Source organism: Magallana gigas, chromosome 3 (assembly GCF_963853765.1).
Source record: "Magallana gigas chromosome 3, xbMagGiga1.1, whole genome shotgun sequence".
Classification (NCBI taxonomy): Eukaryota; Metazoa; Mollusca; class Bivalvia; order Ostreida; family Ostreidae; genus Magallana; species Magallana gigas.
This window is the reverse complement of record NC_088855.1, coordinates 21170130-21196691: the sequence shown is the minus strand read 5'-3', so window position 1 is coordinate 21196691 and position 26562 is coordinate 21170130. Positions and strand designations below refer to the sequence as shown.

At 33.0% G+C, this 26562-nt stretch overlaps 2 protein-coding genes across 3 annotated transcripts; one reads left to right on the top strand and one right to left on the bottom strand.

Annotated features, from left to right (window-relative positions):
- Positions 1 to 332: 332 nt before the first annotated feature.
- Positions 333 to 16861, bottom strand: LOC105344710 (uncharacterized). 2 transcript variants are annotated; one of them, XM_066078875.1, is made up of 15 exons: positions 16706 to 16861; positions 12219 to 12369; positions 11921 to 12099; positions 9956 to 10100; positions 9589 to 9758; positions 9325 to 9469; positions 8209 to 8399; positions 7489 to 8040; positions 6667 to 6738; positions 5788 to 6354; positions 4957 to 5541; positions 3757 to 3807; positions 2892 to 2957; positions 2687 to 2806; positions 335 to 2260 (listed from the first exon to the last, which is right to left on the bottom strand). In XM_066078875.1, the coding sequence occupies exons 1-15, from the start codon at positions 16758 to 16760 to the stop codon at positions 2145 to 2147; spliced, it is 3165 nt and encodes a 1054-aa protein (XP_065934947.1). In that variant the 5' UTR covers positions 16761 to 16861; the 3' UTR covers positions 335 to 2144. The 2 variants fall into 2 exon arrangements, with proteins under 2 accessions (XP_065934948.1, XP_065934947.1); XM_066078876.1 differs by lacking the exon at positions 6667 to 6738 and having other exon boundaries at positions 333 to 2260.
- A 2799-nt stretch (positions 16862 to 19660) lies between these two features.
- On the top strand, positions 19661 to 26358 carry LOC136273327 (uncharacterized). Its single transcript, XM_066077762.1, has 3 exons — positions 19661 to 20110; positions 25614 to 25810; positions 26138 to 26358. The coding sequence occupies exons 1-3, from the start codon at positions 19865 to 19867 to the stop codon at positions 26334 to 26336; spliced, it is 642 nt and encodes a 213-aa protein (XP_065933834.1). The 5' UTR covers positions 19661 to 19864; the 3' UTR covers positions 26337 to 26358.
- Positions 26359 to 26562: the final 204 nt, after the last annotated feature.

Below are 26562 nucleotides of genomic sequence, written 5' to 3'. Positions count from 1 at the left end.
AACAATGAGTTTAATTAGCGTTAATAAGCATTGTTCAAATTATGTAATTGAAACGCTCACAGGTGTCACAAGAAGAAGTCGAAACATGTAAGTACTTATTAGCTGCCTGTGAGGCTTATTATCAATTAACATAAATTTGAAACAATATAAATAAAAGAAAGTAAGTATTAAAGACTTAAACAATTGATATTATATGAATTATAATTATTTGAAATCTTATTCAATATTTATGGCCACATTTCTTTTGGGTTTTATTCTGGGTTTTTTAGAACATACATGTACATAAAATATTTTTATATATTTTTTAAATAACAGCTACGAATGCATGGTACATATGTATGAACATATACGCGGGTAAACAGACAATAAACAAAAAGACATACATAAAAGACAGGAGGTACGTGCTGTTAACAGCATGGCTATAGGAATGATAGTACCAAACCCCCGGATGTTTACATCAGAGAAAAGTAGAACGTTGTAATAAGGAATGAATGGGTATTATAATAGGCGTTACGTGATTGGCTATGTAAAAATTCTCAGTAAAAATATTAGTTTTTAAAATAAATGATGAAATGGGGGAATATTTCAACGAATATAGCAACACTGGAAAAAATTGTAGGGATGGGGTTGTTTTTTTTTCATATAGAGTGACGTTTACTGCCGATCGATGCAAGTTGAAAACAACTGCAATTCGACCTATAAACGCCACGGGACCATATATTTTTTTTTCTTGAAATGAAGTTTCCAATGATAGTAACCAAAGATTTGCCTGACACTGTTGAAGTAAAGTAATGAGAGGGCATAACGTTTATATAGAGGTCTATGGGAAAAAATTGTACTGTTTTCCCTAAAGAGATGACTGGTTATACCTGGGCCCCAGGTAACTCAGTGGGTGTTCAGTGCTGTTCACCTTAATTTGTGACAGACCAGGGTCGTGGGGAGATGACCTTTTACCGATACCTTTGAGGCCCTGACGAGTGTAAGAAGATGGTGATGGCGTTAATCAAACTGTGTAAAATCGCAAGTTCTAAGACAAAAATTGAAGAGAGAGTAGTAATCTATATGAATTGGTTTTTTTCTTTAATTCTACGAAATAAAATTATTAAAAATTAATTTTTCATAATTCGACAAACCTTGTCTGATTCCTTATTTTACATCAAATGATAGGACTTCAATCGGCTAGGCGCAGATGTGCTTAAAAACGTTGACGAAAAATGTTGTTTCTTCTGTAAAACGTACTTATTGACACTAAAGATGAATTGAGTACTTGAAAAAATCATTTTATTTTTTATTTCTTTGTAAATTAAGAAGGATTCAGAAAGGGAGAGTTATGTACAGGCAGTGCTTGTTGGGGATCATTTGGTTTTAAAGGTAGCTATTACTGAATAAAAGAATAACATAAGCAGCTGACGCAGGTAATGTGTTTTTAAAAATAATGGTAATTCCTACCTTCATTAACCACAATGGAAAGCATTTTATTGTTAAATATTCATATATGATTGTCAACGGTTTAAAGGGGCATGGTCACGATTTTGGTCAAAAAAATATTTTTCGGTTTTTATATTTACAATGCTTCAGAAAGGCATTTTTAACAGGCAACCGAAATTTGAGTGTCATTTGTTGAGTCATAAGCGAGTTACAGAGCTTGAAATTCTTCGCTATGTAAACAAAGCGTTTGTTTACATTTTGAATGTTGAATGTAAAAATATCAGTATCAAACCTAAGACGAATATGTTAAACGTTAGGAACTGTTTATCTATGCTTAAAATAAATAAAAAGATAGACAAATAAGCTGGAAAAAGATTTTTTGCTGGTATAATGAACCTATGTAAACAAATACAGGGCACGAGCCTTGTTTACATGACAAAGAATTGTGAGCCCTGTTTCTTGCTTATAACTCTACGAATGACTCTCAAATTTTATTTGATCATTAGAAATACATTTCTAAAGCATTGTAAATAATGAAAACATAAAAATAAAATTTGACCAAAATCGTGACTATGCCCCTTTAAAAGAATTTCAGAATTAATCATTTCACTGAAAGGAAAAATAAATTGTTTTAACATGCAAGAAAATATATTCTGATCAAAATATTTGGATAGTTTTCATATTTGTGTGTGAGAGGTAGCTTGTGAATTCGCTCATCACACAACGACATCCTTGACAGCGTGTTTACAGTCAAACAGGGTGGATTCACACGAACCATCCGGACATTTATAAAAGCCATGTTGGCATTTTGGATAGACTTCATCACCATCGCCTGTCAAATAAAATAAATTTCCAAAATGAACCTAATTTTTATAATTCATACATTATATATCATACATTTTACTTGCCAGCAAACCACTTTCGACGATTTGCATTCTTGATTGCTGCCCTTTTGTTACTAGTGTTTTGTAATGTATTAGCTTAAAAAAAGAATCTTGTTTTACAACTCAAGAACTCTTGATCACAAAAGCCTCATCAAAATTTAAGAACATTCAAAACCATAGTAAGGGTTCCAGTATAAGAACGCAGGGCAAGGCCTGACCAAGGAAAAGAACACGTGGTGTAGACAAGCGTGTCAATCGTTAATGCACTAAACAATATAGCTCATTTTAATCTTCAGCCCATGTGAAAAAAAAACTACAGTCAATTAATTGGAAGTTGAACAGTTGATTATATTGTTTTCAGAAATGTGACATACCTTGACATCTGTCGTTTATCAGTCGATGACCTTTAGGACACACACAGACGAAACTCCCGATCGTGTTCTGACACTCTCCCCCTTCACATAATCCGTCAACTTCTCGACACTCGTCTTTGTCTACAAATAATTCAATCATTTGGCTGAACGAATGCATTACTATTGTATCAAAGATATGATGATGAAGAAAATATTTTGAACTAACCAATCTGGACTTCTTTCTTGTTTGTTTCAAATCCTGGATCCCCGGGGCAGAGAAGTTTGACTCCCGCTAAATTTAAAGTAAAATAATCCCTTTAGTACAATTAACTGTTAAGGCATCCAATTTCTTTCCAGATATAGCTTTTGTGTGATGGCAGTTTTCGTCATCCAATTTATGTTTTAAAATTTTTCACAGAAATAATTTTAATAATTATTTTATGCACAACCAATCTTTCATTATCATATAAACTAATTACAAGGGTGATTAAAAAAGCTAGCTCAAATCAACCGACAGACAAAGTGAGCTGAAAAGCCCCCCCCCCCCCCCCCTTAAAAAAAATCCTTTACAATAGTGGCCCTCTTCTAACCTGCGATGTTACAATGTTACACCTCTTACATCAATTTACAATCACAAACTAGTGGCGTTATTTCCTTAAAAAGACTGTGGAAGTGGTGTTAAAAATCGTCAATTTTCAACTAGCCCTAATAACCATGTTTACAGTACATCATTTACTTTAACTAGCGCTTAATGTAATGAGTAAACTCTTGTTTGAAAATGAATTTTGGGATATCTATTACACATACTAATGTTTAATTATCGTATGATGTAGTGGTTTTACAGGTGGTTGTACATGCGTTTCAGTAAATTTTCTCACTAATTAAAAAAAACACCTTAACTTCTGTTCGGTTTGATCAGATATATAAATATATATATATATATATAGTTATCGCAGTGTCCGGTTTTATATAAAGAAAATTTTAAAAGTGAAAGACAATACGTTTTACTTTGTGTTGTCTTTCATTTTTAAAATTTTCTTATATAAATCTGTTTTATATCCGTTATACACGATGCTTTACAATCAGCTTACCTGTTGTTGATGGGTATGGTCTTTGTCTTTCAGTTCTGAAGATGTCATCAACTATTTAAATGAAGACAAGTATATGCGTCAAATACTGTTTAATTAAAAAAAATTCTTTTAGACCTGATAACTTTATGTTCCATAGTTAAGTTAATATAGCCTGAAAATGATGTATTCACGGTAGAGTCTTGTTTTTCAGTATGTTCGGTGTAAGTCAATGAAGGTAGTATTAATGAAGGTTTTGTATAATACAGAAACATGTACTAAGTATTTTTGAAACTTTTTCCTCGCCATTTGATTGGTACTCGGACAAAGTTTACCAACATTTACTAGGAATATATACATGTACCTTTCACACATTTTTTACAAAAATACTAATCTTCTAACAGGACTATCTCCTTAAAAAAAAGACCTACTATTTTTCAAAACATACAAGATAATTCACGTAGAAAATGTTTGAAGAAAAAAAATGATGGCATTTTCTCAGGTCAGATTGATCGAGCGAAATGGTGGTATAAGTGTTCTAAATATGTAGACAGAAAAAAAGCATGTTAACCCTAATATTTTTCTTAGCTTTCCAAGTGCAACATGTTAATCATCTAAAATACTAAAGGAAAAAAATAGCCAGTTAACCATCATATTACAACAATTTGTTGAGGTTATTTATATTTTGTGATAATTTTTATTTTCTTAATTGATATTCTATCATTACAAAATGTCTTTTTATCAGTGTATCACAAAAATGACTATGGTAATGTGTTTCTCACATAATACTCGATTTAAAAATATATATTTATAAAACTAGTTTCACTTGTAAAATGTATTTAAAAAGGTAAAAAAAAAAATGGAAATTGGCTGGGAACGTGTTTTGAGAAAGGGAATATACGTATTGGGGATATTCTGGTAAGAAAAGTTGCTTCTTGGATATTTTAATTACATATGGTGCCATACTAATAATTTCAAGAGTGAAAAACATCACTTTCACCAACAAATAGCTGAGAAGGGTCTAACCTTAAAGCTGCTTGGTCCAATCTTTTGGCCTTAACATTATCAAATAACTTTTCAGACAAACCAATTATCTTAAAAGGTTACATATTTACACCTATTTACACCAGCAGAATCGGTCTCCTTTCAAAGAAAGATATCACATCTAGATGTCACTTTTGAACAAAAAAAAATTTTTAAAAGAAGATTTCAAAAAATACGCACATGACCTTGCAAGATCTCCTGGCACATCATTTAGATCTCCGTGTCCATTTACAAAGTAACGGTGTATATTCAAAGGATGTGTGGATACTTCATCTATTTCAAAAGTGTCATTAAGATAAAATCCCACTGAATATATGTTAATTTGTTCCCTTTCCGCTTTTTCAGCTGCTCTGAAGGCATCGTAAGGGTTGGAGCTTTGGTCCACGCCGGTAAATAATACAATAAAGTTCATCGCAAAGTCTCGATCGCCATATCTGTCAGTAAACATGTTTTGTCGTACATAATCCAAAGCGTCTGCAAGATTGCTCTTACCGGGTCTATATACTGTTCGTTTAATAACTCGTACTATGTCTCTTTTTGTTGATAACCCGTTGAGCTGAGCAATCACATATACCCTGCTACTGTAGACCATAAGACCAACCCGAAATTCATTGTCATCGATGCTAAGCTCTTCAGTTACATTGGAAGCAACGTCTTTTATTTGATTGAAAACGAGTTCGTCCGGTACAGACGAGTCAAGCATGAAGATGACGTCATAACCTGACTCAGACTGTTCAGTTGTTGTCGTTGGCAATGTAGTTGTCACTTTTAAAAATAATAGAAATAACATTAAGATTCATTATCATTAAGGAATCAAAGGCATTTAAATTTAGTTTTATATTATGAGTAAAGTCATTTTGTACAGCAATATAAGCGCTAAATGCTGTAAGAAAAGTTTCGAAAGAGTTTCCTGCTCAGGCTTTCTATAATCAAGACCTGTCCACTTAAAACATCGACAGAGAAGCATCTCTATAACATTTTACCCGGTCTTCTGTGTATCATTTTAATTACCTAAACATGTTGCTGCAAATATTTTTTCATCAAGATCTTCCAATTCATCAAAGGTGTTCACTGTAAACACGTTTGTGCTCGCAGGATCGCTAGCTATTCCATTTACCTCCTCGAAGCTCTTGAGGGCGATTCCGATAGCATATATATGAATACTCTTTTCTTTTGCAATCTCAGCCTCGGGAATGGTTCTTCGGTAGTTGATATTTGATACACCGTCTGTCATAATAATGCATATATTTGGAACACCAGGTCTATCACCGTTAGTTTCATTAAACATCTCTTCATGCATTGTTTGTAGACCATCTGCAGTATTTGTACTTCCATATCTCCAAGGTATTGCATTTACAGCATCAAACAAGTCAGCTTTGGTGTTATACGAGTTCAGCTTAAACTCAACAGTGACCTTGGTGCTGTAGGACAAGAGACCTACTCGAACACCTCCATTATCAATGTTGACTTTACGAAGAAACTTGGTCACAAAGCCTTTCATTAGGTCGTAGTTTTCATTTCCAACGCTTGTTGAAGAATCCAAAACGAACACCAAGTCCACTTGTGCAAAGCATTGGTCTAAAATTAAACACATAAACATTTTACCTGGCCTTCCGTGTATCATTTTCATTACCCTAATTAATTTGCAGCTTAAAGACTTCGTTCCAAAAAAATTCTATATATAATTAATTTTATAGATTAATTTATTAACTTGACAGGTATATATCTTATTAAATGCCAATTTATATATTTGGGGGTCTTCAAACGACCTATTCTACGCTATTTATTTTTACTAATTCTACTTGGTACCGTGCAAATATATCTTGTTCACATTGCAACTGAAAATGAAATGTTTAGTTTTGCTCATTTATTTCAATATTTTTGTCATACCTATCATACTCGTAGGAATGGTTATAATTGTCGGTTGTGCTTGGGATCTTGTTGTATCCTCATCTTCATCCACTTTTAAAATAATGCATACATCACATCAAGAAGCAATATTCTTCCCTATTTTTTTTTTACATCAAGGCTTCTATAATTGTGAGCATAATGATAAATGATAGCTTTCATTTCAACTCGAAGAACTTTGTTCTTTATATAGTTATTTCAATACAACCACCCCTTATAAAACTTTAAACGATATAAACTTTATAACCAACTCCCCCCCCCCCCCTCCAATTTATTATTCTTTCTGATCCAAGGAACGTGATTCTACAAATCTACAATGGACCATATAAAAAGCATAAGAGGAAGCTAAGAAAATTAATGGCGTCACATTAGAGTCTAAAGAAGATTTAAAAAACGGCAAATGTATAATTAATTTCATTTAGCATAATCTCTCACTTAGGTGGATGCCTTGTCCTTTATACTAAGTATCAATAATTTGAATTTTTTTCTGTATGCTATTTATCCAATATAGTTAAAATTCGCTATTTTAATTTAGGGGAAAAAAGATGAAAACCTGAAAAGTCACAGACGCTCACAACAACAGACGCCGGAAAAATTAAGATCAGCGAGTCTTTTGGTCTGGTTTAAGTTAGAAAGTGAAACAAATAAAGATATTAAACACTTGTTATTCTGCTGATTACTATTTAATTCATTTAGTTTGCAGGTAATACTTTTTCAAAAGAATATATATATACGAAATCAGGGGACTAAGCACTTTAAACAATATATGTCTGTGTTTTATTGTATCTAGCTTAAAATCAGTACCTTTGCATGTCTTGTTTTGCACTGCATTGATAATTAGTGAAAGATCGCCTAACGTAGAAACTTGAAACACATGTTCGTCGCTTGGAGAAGAGGCGATCAAACTAAGTCCCTCCGTTTTGGTTTCATTTCCAACACCAACTGAAAAAACGCGTACTCCTTGTTTTCGCAGTAAATCGGATTCTGATTTTGTTTTATTTAGATTATTTGGAAGGCCATCCGTAAGTAAAATAATTATATTAGCAGCGTCCGCCCTCTTGCTGTTAAATATTGACACTCGTGCATATTTAAGTGCCTTGTCAGTGTCTGTAGATGTACCAGGAAAATATCGAATGCGATCTATACTTGGTATAACGTCAGGAAGTCTAGAAAACTCGATGAGTCCGAACATTTTTGATACAGAACTACTGTAGCGTAAGACACTAAATCTAAAAAGGATTGAATTTAGATCCTTAATAATTTCCTTTGCAAGTGTTTTCATTATGTTGGAGTTATTAAATCCTTCACTTCCATTGCTGTCATCAATTATAATGAGAATGTCTGCTACCCCACAATCTATAATAAAAAAAATAGGCATGAGGTATTTTATCCAATGTGAATGATGTCCTTTAAAAATTTGTAGTTTCGTGATTACAGTATTTCTTCAATGCTACCGCATGCTAATTTTATAAACTAAGATTACATGTAACCATCTATTCGGTACACTACACTGACACAGCATACCTTTGGGCATTTCATTGATACAAGTTACTCCTACATCGTTGATATGGCTACAGTCGGTGTGCTGCACACCTCTGTGTGAACACTGCATAATGGACTTCTCAGTTCCGGTACAGTTGACGTCATCAAGCACATGCATGGCGTCATCTTCTCCTAGTGAGAAATATCCACCCTTCCTTGCAAATGCCCCCTCACTACAAAATGAAAAAGCAACTTTATTACAGGCACGTAGCATCGGTGGAGGCTGGGGGCTAGCCCCCCCCCCCCCCCCCCTCCCGCTTTTTTCGCAGCAAAAAAGATTTTTGTTGAATTTTTAGATAAATATACGCTATACCGTCAAAAACATTTTGAACAACACCAATAGCTTCTATCAAATGAGAAAACTTCTACCCCTAGCGTCATTTTCAAAAACAAAAAGTTGTACATTCATGGAAGAAAACAAAATTTTAAAAAAGTTCGTAGGATAAATATGTGTTCTTGAAGCAAATGTATAAAAAGCTTAAGAAGGATTAAAAGATAATAATAACATCATTAATTATAACTTTTTGAGAATAGCCTTTGTCGTCAATTTATCATTATTATATATAATAATGTAGATTGCTTTAATTTTTATATTATGATGATTTTTCATTTAGAACAGGGCATTCTCTAAGATCGAATAGTAAACTACCAGTTTAAGCGTTCCAGTTTTTGGTTGGTTACTGACATGAAGTAATCATGTTTATGATTATAATTCAAAAGTATATGAAATTAAATGATGATAAATCATCTTTATAATGATAGTTTGCTCTATTTTCTATTACATGTTTTATGTCAAAGGTTATATTTGACGACAATTTGTCCTCAGCATAAAATTAGATATCAACACAAACATGTTATCAAAAGTACTACATGTAGCCTGTACCCTTTGCTTTATTTAACACAGTGCGTTTCTTTATCTTCGTTTAACTATTTTTCAATGAAGAAAAAAATATTTTAGATTAAAATATTTAATAATTTCTATTTCTCTACGTACAACTCATTATCGAAAAGGAGGATAATACAGTCTAAAAATGGCCACGCCCACCCAGCCCTCTTAATTTCAAATTAACATGTATACAATACTTAAATCAGGCTGACCTAGGGAATCCCAACATGCCACAGACGACTTTGGCGTCAGCATCGTCCCACAATTTATCACATATGGTTCCCCAGGAGCCATTGTTATAAATTTCCACCCGTCCTTCCGAAGATATATTTCCTCCAGCTAGGCGCACTGCTCCCTCTTGTAGGCAAAATATCGATGAAAGAATATTTATGATATTAACCATTATTCATTTATTAAAAATAAATTCAAAAAGTATAAATATATTAGGCATAAATGATTATATGTTGTGCAAGTACCTTGTGAACAAATAACTCCTGCATCTTCGAAGTGGTAACAGTTGTGGTACTCCATAGTTTTATAGCAATCAAAAAAATCTTTTTCAGTTCCCTGGCATGTAACATCGTCTATCCAAATCCGATCTTCACCCTGGCCAAAATGTGCCAAGGATTTTGGAACTGCATTTTCTCTGAACGAAAAAAAAAATCGGAATTCGATTCTCTTTTAGAGTCGACTTTTAAATTTCAAATGCGGAAATGATATTGAAAATTAAGATTTCGATCAATGCGTATGCCTTCGAACAATGCGTATGTAAAATTCACTATCAATCTGCGTTATAAAAACAATGAAAAACAGTTACGAGTTCAACAGTAAACTAAAAGCCACCTTGAATATCCTAAAGTAAAGCAGACGACAGACGCGTCTTTGCTATCCCAGGAGTCATCACACACAGTACCCCATTCATTTTTATAATAAACCTCCACTCTTCCTTCACTCGGGTTACTTCCACCAACCAGTCTTATTTTAGGTCCTTCGATGTAAAAAAAAAAAATACAGGCCTAAAAGCCTTGACGATCACCGAGAACCATAGCCCTTTTGAAGTCTAAACTCTTATCCGAGACTCCCCTGACTTACTGTTACCCCCGCATTTTGTTCTTTGATGTTTGAAAATTATTTATTTATAAAAAAAAAAGATTGGTAGGGGCAAGAGTCAGAGGAATCTCTTAAGGTCATGGCAAGATTATATAATAATCCTTGCACGGGGCATATCTTCTCTCCCATTGGTTCATAAGTATTATGACGTCATGGATTTATTTTTTCCTTGAAAAGACTTATGTACGTTCACCTGAAGAAGGATGTTAAAATCCAGAAAGCGCTTGTGAATAGAAACTTTAAAACTGTTCATTTTCTTCTTTGATTTTATATATATATATATATATATATATATATATATATATATATATATATATATATATATATATATATATATATATATATATATATATAAAGAAGATTTTCTAAGATTTAATACATTTTCAGTATATCAAGACATCGTCACCATGCATTTGGGGTTTTTTCCAACATGCGAGGGAGTTAATCTAGAAAAGAAGAATTTTTAAAATTTGGCCCTGTTTGCTTTTTTGCCCCCTCTATAATATCCCAGTGGTGGTTTGCATAAATTTCACAATTAAATTCCCCTTATTGTAGAGGTGCTTCAAATAATAAATGGTAATATAAATTGGCTTCGTAGATGTCAAGAAGTTAAAAATGTAAATTGTTAATGCACGGCGCCAGACGAAGGCCAACTGCAATAGGTCACCTAAACAGTATCTTCAATGAAAAAAAAACATTCACTGAAAAAGTTGTATGTATTGATACGTTTTATAAATTTTAAATGACACTTTTATATTTCATTCTGTAAATTGAAAATATATTTTCCTGCTTTTTTCATCTTGCACCACCTTTTTCACTCAATGTCATATTAAGATTAGCTTTGTCGGCTTTAGGGGAAAAACGAATGTCCATTAATTGGTAAAAGTATTAAGATTAGCTTTGTCGGCTTTAGGGGGAAAAACGAATGTCCATCAATGGGTAAAAGTAATTATTATGTATTACTTTCGCGTCAAGCGCAGATAATAGGATTTAGCCATTTAAGGTTAAATCCATTTATCAAAGTGAACGGACACTATTTTTCCTTTTATAAAATTTATAAAATTTTGTAATTTGAGCTTTAATGACTTTGTGCGCGAAAATTAGTGAGAACATCATGAATTGCTGACGTCATTATAGTACGCATTTACATCATCAGTCAAATCAGAATATTTTACCCACCCTCCCACCCTCTTTTACTAGGATTTTCGGTTATGGAATATAAAATGTTTCATATTAGTTGTGATTTTGTTACACCTTTTCTGCTGTTAAATTTGTTGTATTTACAATTAAGTTGTGTTGCTTTAGATCTTGCTGAGTAAATGTACTGTCTTCATCAATCCCATCGTCATGGCCGTTTTTCGCATCTTCTTCACCAAAATCTGAGACGCCTCAAAGTGTGGATGCAGCTTTTAGGCTTACCAGTAGTATCATTGGACTTGGTTATAACTAATATGTGCTTATCTTGACAGTATGTAATTGTGAACATCTGTTCCCAGGGTTCACCATTTTTGAATTTTTAGGGATGCCATACTAGGCTATATATTGATGCCTCGGCTCCCTCACTTAAACGGCCATGGCCCATTCAGCCAATAAAAGAATACAGTATGAACTAGCTATTTCTTCTTCTTTTTATTTATTGGGTATACTGACACTCCCTTATTTTAACTTTCATCTTTGATAAATAGAATAACATCTTACCCGTGTAAATGCTACACTCAACTCCTGCATCTTCCCCATGCATACAGTTGTGGGAACCTATACAGTTTTGTTCGCATGTAAATAAATTTGTATCATTATCTGTACATTGGAGATCGTCCATCCAAATTCTACCACTCCCTTGACCAAAGAATGCTTTAAGCTTTGCCTTAGCGTTCGTCCTTTAAAAGAAAAGACAAACAGAACCACATAACCGGTAGCAGCAGCATCCACCGTCATTAAAAAAGTTTGCTGTACATTTTAACCATTACAAATTTACATTTGTATAAAATCATTTTACCTTGAGTGACCCAACATTGAACAGACGACAGCAGCATCTTTTTCATCGAAATAATCATCACACACTGTTCCCCATTCTCCGTTGTACAACACCTCTACCCGACCCTCTATAGAAGAGTTCCCATCTGCCAGTCGAATTTTAGTTAAATCAGCTAAAAGGAACAGTATCCATTATCTATTTGTCAAACCTAAATCGATAAACATATTCAGAGAAATGGGGCCTTTAAATGCAATATGTGCAAAATCGTCTAAGTTTAACAGCACGTATTGTTTGTATAAATTATCATAAATCAATGCATGTAATTTGCACATCTCTTATATATGCACTATTTCTCTGCAAATTCAAAGAATCCTATCCTGTAGAATGAAGGAGGAGTTATCCGTACATTGGGGTACCTGATGTGCAATATCATGCAAAAAATGACAAACTTCATTTAACAGCTGGTATTTGTTCCCTAAAAGTAACAAAAACTACAATACAAGTTATATACACATCTCTAATATACATTTATATATACTATCGGAAAAAAGAAACTGTGCATTATTTAAAGGGGCATGGTCAGGATTTTAGTCAAAAATTATTTTTCCGATTTTAATGTTCACAATGCTTCAGTAAGGCATTTTCAACAGGCAACCAAAATTTGAGCATCATTCGTTGAGTTACAGAGATTGCAATTCTTTGCTATGTGAACAAAGCGTTTGTTTACATTTTGAATGTTAAACAAAAATTCCAATTTTAGACCTAATGAATGTGTTAAACGTAAGGAACTGTTTATTTATGCTTAACATGAATAAGATAGACAAATCAACTTGAAAAAGATTTTTTACCATGCCCCTTTATTATATGAAAAAACATTTAAAAATTACAATGAACAAATTTTATTTTTTGTAATGCTGTTAACACATGTATTCAACATCTCATAACACATTAATGTCATTGATGCCACTAAAGTGTTCAGAAATGCTTGAGGGATGTTGTACCAGATGTTGGTTAAAGCCTGGCCTAAATCAGCCAATGTCACTGGCTGATTTGGTAAACGGCGTAAAAGACGTGCTCCATCGGCGACAAATCGGGGGGAAACAGCTGGCCAAGGTAAGACATCGACATTCTGTTGAACGAACATTTCCCTGAATATACGTGCAACGTGTGGACTTGCGTTGTCCTGCTGCAGAGTGAAAAGATTTTGATGTCTCTGTATGAAGGGTATCACATGGTATCACTTGACGCTGAATAATTTCATCTCGATAGCGTACGCCCGTGAGATTTCCATTGAAATTTGTTGAGGGGTCCTTCCACGTGCTGATATTCCACCCCACACCATAACGCTACTTCCACCAAATTGTCGACGTTGCACAACACAAGCGTCCTGGTAACGCTCCCCAACGCGACGATTCACCCTACAACGGCCGTCACTGCTATCCAAATGAAATCTGGATTCATCAGTGAACAGAATATTGGCCCAGTCCTGTATTCTGAATCGCGATGTCGTGTGCACCACGCTAGTCTGGCGATACGATGACGTTGAAGCAGTACTGGTGCACCGCTGGACGTCTTGGTCTGATGTTTTGCTCGCGCAGACGATTACGCACAGTTCTTGGACTAATTGGTCGAAGCCCTGGAATGCTACGGGCAGTCAAACTTGCTGTCTGGAAACGATTTCTCAAATGCACAATTCTAATGTGGTTGTCCTGTTGACTTGACGTCACACGAGGTCGCCCAGAGTGTGGTCGATCCTGAGTGTTGCCAGATTGTTGAAAACGTCTCCATTATGACTGGATGGTGTTCCGATGAACTCCAAAGTGTCTTGCTTCAGTATTTTGTGTCATTCCAGCTTGCAGCATCCCAACAGCAAGATTACGTTGGTTTTCGTTGAGTCGTGGCATGACATAGGGATAAATTTTGTTGAAACTAAAGTGATTTCGTTCACAAAAAAAGTTTAAACAAATCCTTTACAGTTCTTATTCCAAACAGTATTGGCCCGTTAAACTCCTGCGTACAAATTCTTCAATAAACGTTACCATCCGATATTGTCAAAAACATTAACATTATCGATTGTTTAAATTTTATAAATACAAACAATAGATATAGAAAAATTATACTAAATTTTATAATGCACAGTTTCTTTTTTTTTCGCTAGTATACAACTGATCTGCAAAACAAAAAAATCGTATCTTGAAAACTGTAAAAGATACTCATACAAGAAGGAAACCCTTTTGACAGCCGCTTGCTCACCTTTTTCGCCATTCCAATTACCGAATTCTTCCTACTGAGAATTCGGTCAATAAAATAGTACTCAACTTCTCATTAAAACAACCAAGAACGTCTTAAATATGCAGTGTATATCTATATTTTCCCTATCTGTGAGATCGTCTTGACATCCAGTGATGAACAAAGAAATCTAGGAATAGCTTCTTGGGCAGGTGCTTCTGTTTACCCTTTAGTATAATACAGGTAACAATCCGATACACACTTTGCAAAAGTTGTTTCCCTTTGCGGGGTCAACCCAAAGCACAAAAGGGAAAAACCCACCTTTCCCCTAATTTATGCAACCAAAAATGTGGGCGTCCTGTGCTAATTTTTTTTAATTTAATATATTATTTCCATATCTTGGTTGCCCCATCCTAGGGCAATCAAAATGAAAACGGATTTTTAATTTCAGATGAAAAATGTACAAACCTCAAAGCTACAAAGGCTACTGTGAGAAATCTATGGGTTTTCCTAAAAGATGGTTGCCAAGGGACATGACTATTGTAAAATGTGGATTAGTCTATAGCTTTCCAAAAAGCTTGACTAACTACATGTAAACACAATGTTTCAATGAAATCATTTATCAATTAGTCTTTATGTATATCAGGAAATGAATTAAAAATTTCGCCCTTGTCCAAAAATTCATAAACTAATCGTGTAGATTTTAAAAGCAGCTTTTTCTTCGATCTAATTCATGCACATGTATACATGTATATCACTTGCCCTTTTTTTAATCCACTGTTTCAAAGTATTGTAGGAATGTACATATATCAAATAATTGTATTCTTGAAAACGGAGGATAAATCATTTATCAACACGCAGAATCAAAGACCTTTGGTCTTAGATGATTTCCAACCGAAAGGTTTCTGTTTTCAAATAAAGCTACATGTGTACACACGCTCCGGAGTATTCTCATTATCCCTAATTAGACTCGTCCACTTATCGGTACGTAAAAATAATGAAAAAATCAGAATGTGAAAAGATAGAACTCTAACGCATTTCGGAAGTACGTCACAATTCTAACTCTACAATAATAACAACTTTCTTCTTTCAGATCTTGAAGGCATGGGCTTATGATTAATAACAAACACCTAAGTGCATCTTCAATCCAGAAAACAGGATCTTCTGGTGTTATCTTCATATCATTACATGTACTATACCACACAATCAGGGGCTGTTGGTCTTTTATCATTGATTTTTGTCGTACGGTATAGAGCGTTAAAGGGACTTGGACACGATTTGAGATCAAAAATTTGATTTTCATTTTTTATGTATAAAATGGTTTACTGATGCATTTTAAATGATTGACCAAAATATTGAATGTTAAAGTCAAGCTACAAGCGAGATACAGAGGTAAGAATTAGTTGTTATGTAAACAAAGCTCGAGTCTTATAGTTATTTGCAAAATATGTAATGTAGAGATTTACCATTTCTTAGACAAAATGACTTGTAAAAAACAATTTAAACTAACTCAACATATTCATAAATACTGGTATCAACAAAAGAAAGATACAATTGATTAAAATCTACACCAATACAACACTTATGTAAAAAGTGACAATATTCGAGCTTTGTTTACAAAACAAAAAATTTTGTATCTTGCTTATAACTTGATATTTGACTTTCAAATTTTGACATAGCATTAAAAACTTCAATATTTATCAGTATAAACATTAAAAATGGAAAAATAAAATTTGAAAATTATAGATCAAATCGTGTCCAAGTCCCTTTAACAAGACAGTCTAGTTTTGGTTTCAAAACTACATAGCCTACCTTGATTCGTTGGCACATGATCGCCCCATTTTCTCAGGTTTTTTAAATGAAAATCTAATGCTGTTTTATTGACTAGTCTTTTTATTATGCCAATGATTTTTATAATACTTGGTTTATATTTTGGGATACTGATAGTTGCTGAGAACTCTTCGAAAAAAAAATTAAGGCTGAAAATTAACAAAATCGTCATTTAACAAGAAGTTGACGTCTGCTTTGAACAAAAAAAAAAATTCTACCATATGGCATTGCTAAACAAAAAGCATGCTACATGTAAAATTTCAAGCATCTGCGATTAATAGTTGCCGAGAAATATGCGACAGATATTTCTAACCGACAGGCAGACACACAAAGGTAAAACAGTACCTCCCCTTCTTACCTTCGGAACGTTGATATAAATATAAGGTATGAGCAATTAAAATAAAGACATTTCAATATGCAAAAATAAATTCCAGTAAAACATGACTCACCGTCACTGTAAGTTATAAACATGAGAATTAGACAAATGATCCAGTTTGCATCCATTTCTGTTTATCGTTTATCGTTGCGTTTCCTCTTATGCAAATTTTGATAGTGGTTATAAATTGTATTCTGTTGAGAAATATCAAATGTTGGTGGCAATTAAAAATGTACGTATTTTACGGTAAAAAATTCAAGTATCTATTTTAAGGATACTTCTTGAAGTTCGCTAGGTCCTAAAGAGGACACTTGTGAAACAGGAATACATTCTGTTTCTTGCTTCATAATGCATATGGATACTTCCCTAACAACTAAACACGTCTTAACGTCATTAAGTTCATCTTTGTGTTACATTTTTCCTGTAGTGAGTTATCTCATACGATGTACAAAATGTCCTATATTTGACACAGCATCTCTCGAGTTTTTTTGAGCGAACTATTTAATGATAAAAAGATTTTTAAAAACTATGTCTCATTTGGCCTAATAAAAAAGCACACATGATATAGTGTATATTTAATTTGTTCTTGTTTGAAGAATAAAATTAAACAAGAGATGTTTGTGAAACATGAATTGCCCTCCTTTGAACATACATTATATATTACACAAGCCTTTATTATGGACTGTAAACATGGAAATAATTTTGATCTTTTGAACTTAAAGTACTAATGGGAGTTGATTTTACTGAGTATTATTCATGCTAAAAAAACGATACGTAATTTCGCATGGCAAGTAGTTTAGCTCTAATTGAATCATTATGCACACTTTTTAAAAAATCGAATATGAATATCATCGATAGTTCGAGCTCTAGACGAAAAACCCCAATAAGTAGTATGAATAATGTTGTGTAGTATTTTAAGATAGAATTAAGGCCACCAAACTCTACAATGCATTAAGTACCTGTAATCAAAATACTTCTGGAAAAGTTGTACCCAAGCAATTATTTAACAAACAAATAATAAGAAAGTCTAGTCTACGCCATTACTGGTTCTATCTTTAGATTGGATGCTAATAGTCTGCCCTTGATTCGAAAAGCTACCGTTGTAGAAATGACGCTTTGTAATCAGTAACAGCGAACCAGTCTTATTGAACTCTGGCGTAGGAATACATACGACTACAAAAATATCGTAATTGTCAATTATTAATGTATTATTTATAAATACGTTTTCTTGTAAAACAATGCTTCTGAATACATTACATCGAATTTATCGATTATTTTCGAATACATGCACTAAGTCTTGTCAGCGGTAATGATTTGTGCTAAGGTCCAAACACTTTTTCACTTCCGGTTTGCTACAGTGACTGCAATTAAAATCAACTCCCAAAAATCAATAAGGGACATCTACCGGTACTATCTGAAATGCATCAACCTATCAAGTATGACGAGTATAAGCTAAAAAGTTCCAAAAATCTTCGACATCACATTTTTGGCATAAACACGTTTTCCATTATACTAGTATACAATGTATCAGTACCAAGCTTGAGATAATGCTAAAAACATAGTGAAAAAGCATTGCAATGTATTACATGTTTTCAAAGTATTGTAAGTGATGTGTAATGCCAAAAATTGAGCATTACAAGTAATGGTCATGTCTTGCATTACAATGCTTATTTATGCACATTCATTTCAAAAGCTTGTGATGAATTGAAAATCTGAAAATCTACTTGATTAAAAATTATTTTAAAGAACAAAGAAATACTTTTTGAGATAAAAATATTTCAGTTGTACTTTTGAATAACAATAAATGATAAAAAAAAAATATAAGTTTTAAAATTGTCAATATGATAGCCTTTAACAATACAACTGAGTGAATTTTTAAGAGTATGTCATTAAGCATGTTAAGAGTTTGAAATCATTTGAAAAAAAATTACTCAACTTACAATGCCCTTTAGATAATATAAGTATCAAAACAATCTGTTGTTTTAAGAAGTGCTCAACACCCAAATTCCTTTCTTTTGACCGTGTCACTGAACTGGTTTGCATGGATCTGCAGGACAATGTCAGTAATCCATTAGACCATTCCATCCTTCCCAAAGAATGAGAGGACAGGCATGCACCTTCAAAGCAAAATGTATACACTTTTAAACCATGATCTGTGGAATCTTGAAAATAGATTCCAGTTTTTATAACACCCTTAAAGTGCTGGCCCTCTTTTTTTCTAAAGAAAAAAAATATCACATATCATCCATTAACAAAGATTGTGAAACAGTATCTCCTATAGAATCTTTATTTAGTATAAATGGGAAGATTTTCAAACCCGACATGATGCAGATAAAATATGAAACCTTTAAAACTTTGATGATCATACAATGTAATAGCAATATTACATACTAGTAATTCATTATAAATATAAATGAACCTGTTGATATGCTAAGGTGTTTCATATATTTAACATTTGCAACATTTTTTTACTCAACTTTAATTACTTTTTTAAAACTTATTATTCATTTTTCGTGAAGTAATGGTATTGGAAATGCAATTCTTTACTCATGGTAATATTATGCATAACTTCAAGAAAGTTAGGTCATGATAATGCCCAAATCCATGAAGTTGTGATAATGTAATGCATTTTACAATGTAATTCGCCCCAAGCCTGACCAGGATTCGGTTGCTCGAACGTTAGTTAAATTAACGGCAAGTTAATTCCGTAACTTGCACATTTATTTAATGCACAAATAGTTAATGGCTTGTAACGTAACGTGATTTAAATTTTTGTTCGAAAATAAATTAAAAATGAATTAGCTAACTCAGATTTAATTGATTTCTTTATTAATTACCTCTGTTAAAATCTCTGTACGCGCGTGTTACCATGCCTTTGGTAATTAAAAGGACTGTCACAGTCATTAGAGAAAGAAGAAGCAACTGGTCTTTGGCCGAACAGATTTTGTGGAAAAAATGAAGAAGTTCTCAAAGCAAAACAGAATAATTTGTTTACCAATGCGAAAAAGAATAGTGAGGCCAAAAAAAATATTCCTGTTTCCTGTCGCCCGGCCGACCCTATATTTTAACCCCCGACCCTAAAAATTTTTTCGATCGCCAAGTTTTTTTTCCCGGAAATATTAAGATTGACCGACAGGTTTTACGTTTTAGCTAATCGGTCTTCTAAACGTTTGAGAATAAACCCTGACCTGTCTTGTTGATAAAGCGCACGATAAACATTGACTGTGTTAACATGGCGTGTCCGGAGACAACCAGTGTGTTGTCTCTGGAATTCCAACCTTGTATACATTTTAAAGAGGGGAAGAAATTAATCACTAGCGTTAAGGATTCAACTACATTTACACACCTCTTTGAATCTTACCATGATTGTCAGAATAATTCAAAAGAACCAGAATTTACGGTGTCGGCACAAAATCAAACAAGTATACACGGTTCGTTATCGGTGGGAGAAGTTGTTCGCAACTTTTCTTTAAGATCATTTTTATTTTATTTTTTTTTTTTTTTTTTTTTTTTTTTTTTTTTATTGTAAACAAAGGTTAAATATATAAATCATTTTATGAAACATTTACTCTCTCACTTCTCACATACTCACATTTTCATCCCATATTGTAATATAAAATAAAGAGTAGGGTAGTTGCTTGTGATAGTTATGCCTATGCAGTAAAACTGCAATCCATGTGAAAAAAACCAGACAAACAAACCAAAGAAAGAAAAAAAACCAGGATACAAAAAAACAAAAAACATAAAAATATTAAATTGATGCATTATTGTACACATGTTAATTCTAAACTGCCAGATGATTAATAAAATCAATCCAAGGAGACCATGCTTTTTCAAATTCATCAATTTCTGATTTCTGAATATAAATATACTTTTCAGTCTTGTATCTTTGATTTAAATAGTGTAAAAGCCCTAAAAAATGTGGCGTCTTACTTTGTTTTAAACATAAAAATATATATTGTTTTGTATATAGGATTATAAAGTTTAGAATTCTGTTCTCCCAAACAAGGGGATAAACACCAAATAATACATTACAAACATCAAAATTAACATTTTTGTTGCATTTCTCATATATAAGTATACTAAGTGCATTCCATAGAGGCTGGATTTTCTTGCAAGTTGCAAAAACATGTTTTATAGTTTCAGGCATATCATTACAGAAAGTACAGCAGTCAGAGGTAGTAATTCTGATTTTCTTAAGATAATATTTAACAGGAAGAATTCTATGGAGAATTCTATATTGTAACCAATTAATAGTTGAATCATTGGTAGTTCTAAAACATATTTTAAAAACATCATGTACACTGAGATCGTTTGGCAAAATATCACATAGCTCAGCATTCCATTTGTTGATAGCTGTAGGTACACAATCATTTAAGGTTAAACATATGTATATATGCTTTGTTACTTTTTCTTTCAAAAAAATAGACTCATAATAAAATGGCATAAATGTAGTGCAGTCTCTCTTCAAAGTAGACTTATCAATAGACAAATATGTCAAGTATTTTGATATTGCACATATAACACTATTATATAACATTGGAGGTATATATGAAAAATGGAATCTTTCAGTAAAATCTATTCTTGACAATATGTTTCCATTTTCATTCATAAAATCTCCAATGATTTTAACCCCTTTCATATACCAATCTTTAATAAATACATATTGACATGCAATTTTTATATTTGGGTTGTACCACACAGGAATATTGAAAACATTCTTGGTATTTAATGAGCTTTTAATCATTTTCTTAGTATAGCATAGCCAAGAATTAAAAACATCTTGCCAAAAAATATTGTTTCTTTGAACAACCATGCATGATAGAAAATCATCACCAAAATCAATAAGTTTTTTTGCAAAATCATTACCATTTATTGATAAAAAAAAGTCCATCCATGGTTTGTAGCCTTGAGTTAATTTCTTAATCCATGAACATTTAAGAGATGCCATGAAATTAGAAATGTTAACCATTTTTAAACCACCCTTTAGGTAATCGAGAGTAACAATTTCTCTCTTAACTTTATCACACTTTGAATTCCAAATGAATTCGAACAGGCTCTTACTGAGAGATAGAATGACATCTTGTATTGGATTTGGAAGTGAAATAAACAGGTGGTTAAGTTTTGGAATAATCAAACTTTTTACAACCGTGATGCGCCCAATGGGAGTTAAAATTCTCCTCCTCCATTGTTGAATTAGAGAAAAAACTTTTGGCAGTTGTTTGTTATAATTTAGTGATGTCATTTTATCTAAGTCGACAGAAAATTCTATTCCAAGTAAATTAAAAGAAGTGGAGCCCCAATCAAGTTTCCAACGTGAATGGTGAAAAACTTCATTAGAAAATTTTTTAGAACCTATCCATACAATTTTTGTTTTAGAGCTGTTTATCTTCAAACCTGAAATGTGTGAAAAAAATTCTAAAGTATCAAGAGCTGCAAAAAGTGAAATTGGTGAACCATCTAAGATGAGTGAAGTATCATCTGCATACTGAGAAATCTTATGTTCATTGCCATTAACAATTATACCTCTAATATCAAAGTTTTGTTTTATGAGAATAGATAAAATTTCTGCACATATCAAAAATAAGTAAGGAGCTACTGGGTCACCCTGTCTACATCCTCTTTGGATTTTAAACTGTTCCGACAGGAAGCCACATTGTAAAACAGAAGCCTTAAAATCTTTGTTGAGAATCTTTATCCAATTTATAATATTATTTCCAAATCCAAAGTATTCTAGAGCTTTGTATATAAAGGACCATGAAACAGAATCGAAGGCTTTCTCAAAGTCAATAAGAACTAAAAGACCTGGTATGTTTTCATTTTCAGTGAATGACATTAAATCATAAATAATTCTAGTATTTTCTCCAATATATCTTCCTTTAAGAAAGCCTGTTTGTGTATCAGATATAATATAGTCTAGTGTAGATTTAATTCGATAACTAATACATCCTGATATAAGCTTATAGAGAACATTCAGAAGAGTGATGGGTCTCCAGTTTTTCAAATACTGTCTTGGTTTGTCACCTTTTGGTAAACATGATATAATTCCCAATCTCTGGGAAATAGGATAAAATAGAAATAGATAAAAAGTTTTAGATCCTTCCAAAAGAATTTAAAGAATTCAACTGTAAAACCATCACTACCTGGTGATTTGTTATTTTTCATATTTTTTAGAACCTCAAGAACTTCTTTTTCAGAGATTTCAGCTTCTAACGAGCTAAATATATCTGGTTCTAACTTAGGAATATCTACTTTAATAATTTCTTCAAGGTTAATATTTATTAAATCTGAATCAGCACATGTATATAGATTTTCATAGAATTCTTTGACGTGATTCAATATATTCGATTGCTTGTATATAATTTCCCCTTCTTCAAGTTCTACTTTTTTGATAGTTTTGTTCAGAAAATTCCTAGACTCCAAATTTAGAAAATATTTTGTTGGTTTTTCTCCCTGCTCGATCCATCTTGCTCGAGATCTTATGAAATGGCCTTGAAGTTTGTGTTTTCTTACATTTTCAAGATTTGATTTTTTTTGTTCTATTAGTTCAAAATTAATGTGTTCTTGAGATTCTAAGGATGTTATTTCATTAACTAGGGAGATTTCAATCTTCTCTCTTTCCTTTTTCTTATGAGATGAGTATGAAATAGAAAGACCCCTTATTTCCATGAGAAGCACCTCTAGGAATATACTGTCGTCTATATCCTTACTGAAAAATGTATGAATATCAGCATTGTATGCATACTGACTCTTTACTCTATCTATAGTTTCTTTAACCTTATCAATGAAAACCATGTCAGTCAGTAAACTACTATTAAATTTCCAAAGCCCCCTACCTCTTTCAAAAGGGTTAAACTTTAGTTCTAAAATAACAATAGAATGGTCAGATCTGTAGCCTGATTTAATATCAAAATTTTCTACTATATTAGACAGACTGTTTGAAATCAAAATATAATCAAGGCGACTTTGCTTTAAAGGTGTTTTTTTTCTCCATGTATATATTTTTTTACCTGGGTTTAAGACCCTGTAGTAATCCACTATCTGCAAATCATCCATAATTTCTAAAAGTTTTTCTCTAGCCTTTGGATTGTTTATATACTTATAGTTGTAGGTATCTATATCTGGATTGAGAACAAGATTGAAATCTCCACATAAAATAAAATACTCATTATCCAATTCTAAAAATATATTTCTAATATTTTCATAAAAACCTGGCTGGTCAGAGTTTGGACCATATATATTAACAAGAGTAACCCTGGTTTCTTCTATGGTAAGATCAACAGCAAGGAAATTACCTTCCCCATCTTTTTTAATATTGTGGATATGAAACTCAAAACTATTATTGAACAATACGCATACCCCACGCGCATTAGACTTATAAGAGTTAAAAATACACTGATATCCCCACTGTGATTCAATAATAGGTTCACTTTCCGTTATAAAATGTGTGTCCTGTAAACATAAAATCGAATAACCTTTTTTTCTATAAAATTCAAAAACATCTATACGCTTTGGTATTGTAGATAAACCCTGGCAGTTAATCGTTGCAATTTTTAAAGTATCACCTATTATTTACAGTAAATATTAACAAGACAGGCAACTCCCTACCTGATTGAATAACATATACACAGTAATCTCTCGCACCTAGCTTTAATTTCCTTTCACACACTAGCATCTCACATACAGGTAAACAGTAAATGTCACTTCCGGTAAAGCCGATCCCGATCTACTTTCAGTTTGTCAAACCGATCCCGAGGTAATTGATTTTACAATGACTCCGCTATTACCGTTTTTTCAACTTATCACTTACTGTGTCCATGATGTCAAATTTGTACCGCTGTCCCTCTTCGTCAAGCGCAAATACCTTTCCGTTATAATACCATGCGGTCTGGATACGTTCATCGTTGTTTAAATCACGTATGAGTTTGGCGTTTGCTGGTGTCAAATGGTCATGCATTGTGAACACTTTTTTGATTTCGCTATTGGACCTGTTACGAATGATCTTCAATTTACTTTCGGAATTTCGAAATTTAGCAATCACTGGTCTGGGTCCTCTCTGGTTTCCGTTCGGAATACGGTGGATTTCGAGAATATCGGTAGGATCCAGGTCAAGGTTGATCGCATTCTTGAGAATGTGGCAGAGATCATGGCGCAGATTTTCGTTAGTTTTTTCGGCCCAGTTCACAAACTTTATGTTGTTTTTTTTGTGAATATTGTTGATTCTGATTTGAAAGGACAATAGCAGATTCAGATTTTATTTGGCAGTCTTTAAGAGAGCTTTGAAGGATTCTGATGTCTCGTGCTTGTGAATGTAGTTTTTCTTTAAGGCTTTCGAAATCCATATTGAACCCCTCTTCGATTTCTTTTGTTTTGGAGTTGAAATCTTTGTATTGTATCTCTATTTTGGTTTCAAACTCTGTTTTGACATGGTCAGTGACTGATTCTGTGAGATCTTTTTTTATTTCTGAAATTATTTCCTTTTTTAACTCGTTTTTGAGCCCAGTTATTATTTCTGTCACTATATCTTTAATGTCGGATTTTTTCACCATCGTTTCCTTTATTTCTGCTAAACTATCCTGTATTGTTGTAATGAAGTCTGAATCGCCGTCTGGGGTTTGATCACTACTGCTTGTTCTAGGCTTCTTGGGGGGATTTTTGTCCGAGACCACTAAATTTCTAACTGATGAAGGCGCCGACTTTAAATTCAGCTGAACCAGTTTTTTTTGTTTTATTTGGTCAGTCTCTGGGGTTTTATTTACAGACTTTTTCTCACCTTTGTTTACTGCCCCCGTCTTGTCCGCCCGATCTCCCATTGTGAGCGACTACTCAGTTGTAACAAAAACAAGCAAACAAACACTTTCCTATGGCGCTATACACAAAAAATTCTAATTCTTCTACTCACTACTTTGAGAAATTAGTATCCTTATAACTTTTCTCCTTTTCCGGGTACTTAGAAAGTCATGAATACCTATTTACAGTAGATATTAGCGGAGCCGACAAATCTCCGTGTTACTCCATTACCGTCACGTGACACATTTTTATTCATATGCAAAGCAACCGACGACCCTGAGCTGAATAAACTTCAACAATATGCTGCAAATGCCACTAAAAAAGCTGTAAACGCATTTGAATTGCTGATGGCAGGTGGTCGTTCTTTTCCCGACAAGAAACGTAGCAGGTATGTATCAAACTACAAACAAAGTACTTTACCATGGATACAGTTTCACGGACATTTTATTTACCGGTATCAAGCAGCAAATGTGGGGTATATTTTTGTTAGCATATTAAAGAGAGATTGTTCTACATCAATTGATTTTAAATATTAAATAAGGTGTCAAAATCTTCTGACATATTAAAAAGACCTTTTAATAATATACATCGTACATGTATGGCTCAATATTCTTTGAAGAAATATATGCTGTTTGCTTAAAATAAGGTGCAAGTGAATTTTTTTATATTAAATGCTTGTGTTGTAAATAAATAGATTTTACTGAACTTTTTCTAGCTCAGGGGTCAAAGGTGGGCTTTCCAGAAAGGATGAGTTGTACAACAACTTGATTGAGACCTTTTTTAAACAACACAAGTTGGATCTCCCTAAACCAGTGCTACCGACAGAGGGCAGCTATATAGTTCAAGTATGTGTTCCAAGGAAATTAATTTTGAAGATAATAATGCTTATTAAATTCATTTTGATGCAAGTTTAAAGATTTTTATTTCTCTGACAGATTTGACTTTTACTTTGGTAAGTTTGAAACTATGCAAAGGGATTGGTCATCTATGCTTTTGCTAGTTAATAGTCTGTGCACTTATATATGGTTTTGTGTGTCTTCCTCCACTCTAATCCTTCAGTCTTAATTAATTCTCATCCTTGTATCTTCATCTTAAATGTCGTCATATTAATATATATATATTTAACAAACATATACTGCT

Bases quoted from the DNA above. Each gene is read 5' to 3' on its own strand.
- LOC136273327 (XM_066077762.1), top strand. From the start codon at position 19,865: ATGGCGTGTCCGGAGACAACCAGTGTGTTGTCTCTGGAATTCCAACCT. The intron at 20,111-25,613 runs TTTTTATTTTAT...TATTTACAGTAG, and splicing joins GCAACTTTTCTTTAAGATCA to ATATTAGCGGAGCCGACAAA. The intron at 25,811-26,137 runs GTATGTATCAAA...AACTTTTTCTAG, and splicing joins CCCGACAAGAAACGTAGCAG to CTCAGGGGTCAAAGGTGGGC.
- LOC105344710 (XM_066078875.1), bottom strand. From the start codon at position 16,760: ATGGATGCAAACTGGATCATTTGTCTAATTCTCATGTTTATAACTTAC. The intron at 9,759-9,955 runs GTGGCTTTTAGT...TTTTTCGTTCAG, and splicing joins TTTACTTTAGGATATTCAAG to AGAAAATGCAGTTCCAAAAT. The intron at 2,807-2,891 runs GTTAGTTCAAAA...AATTATTTGTAG, and splicing joins CAAGAAAGAAGTCCAGATTG to ACAAAGACGAGTGTCGAGAA.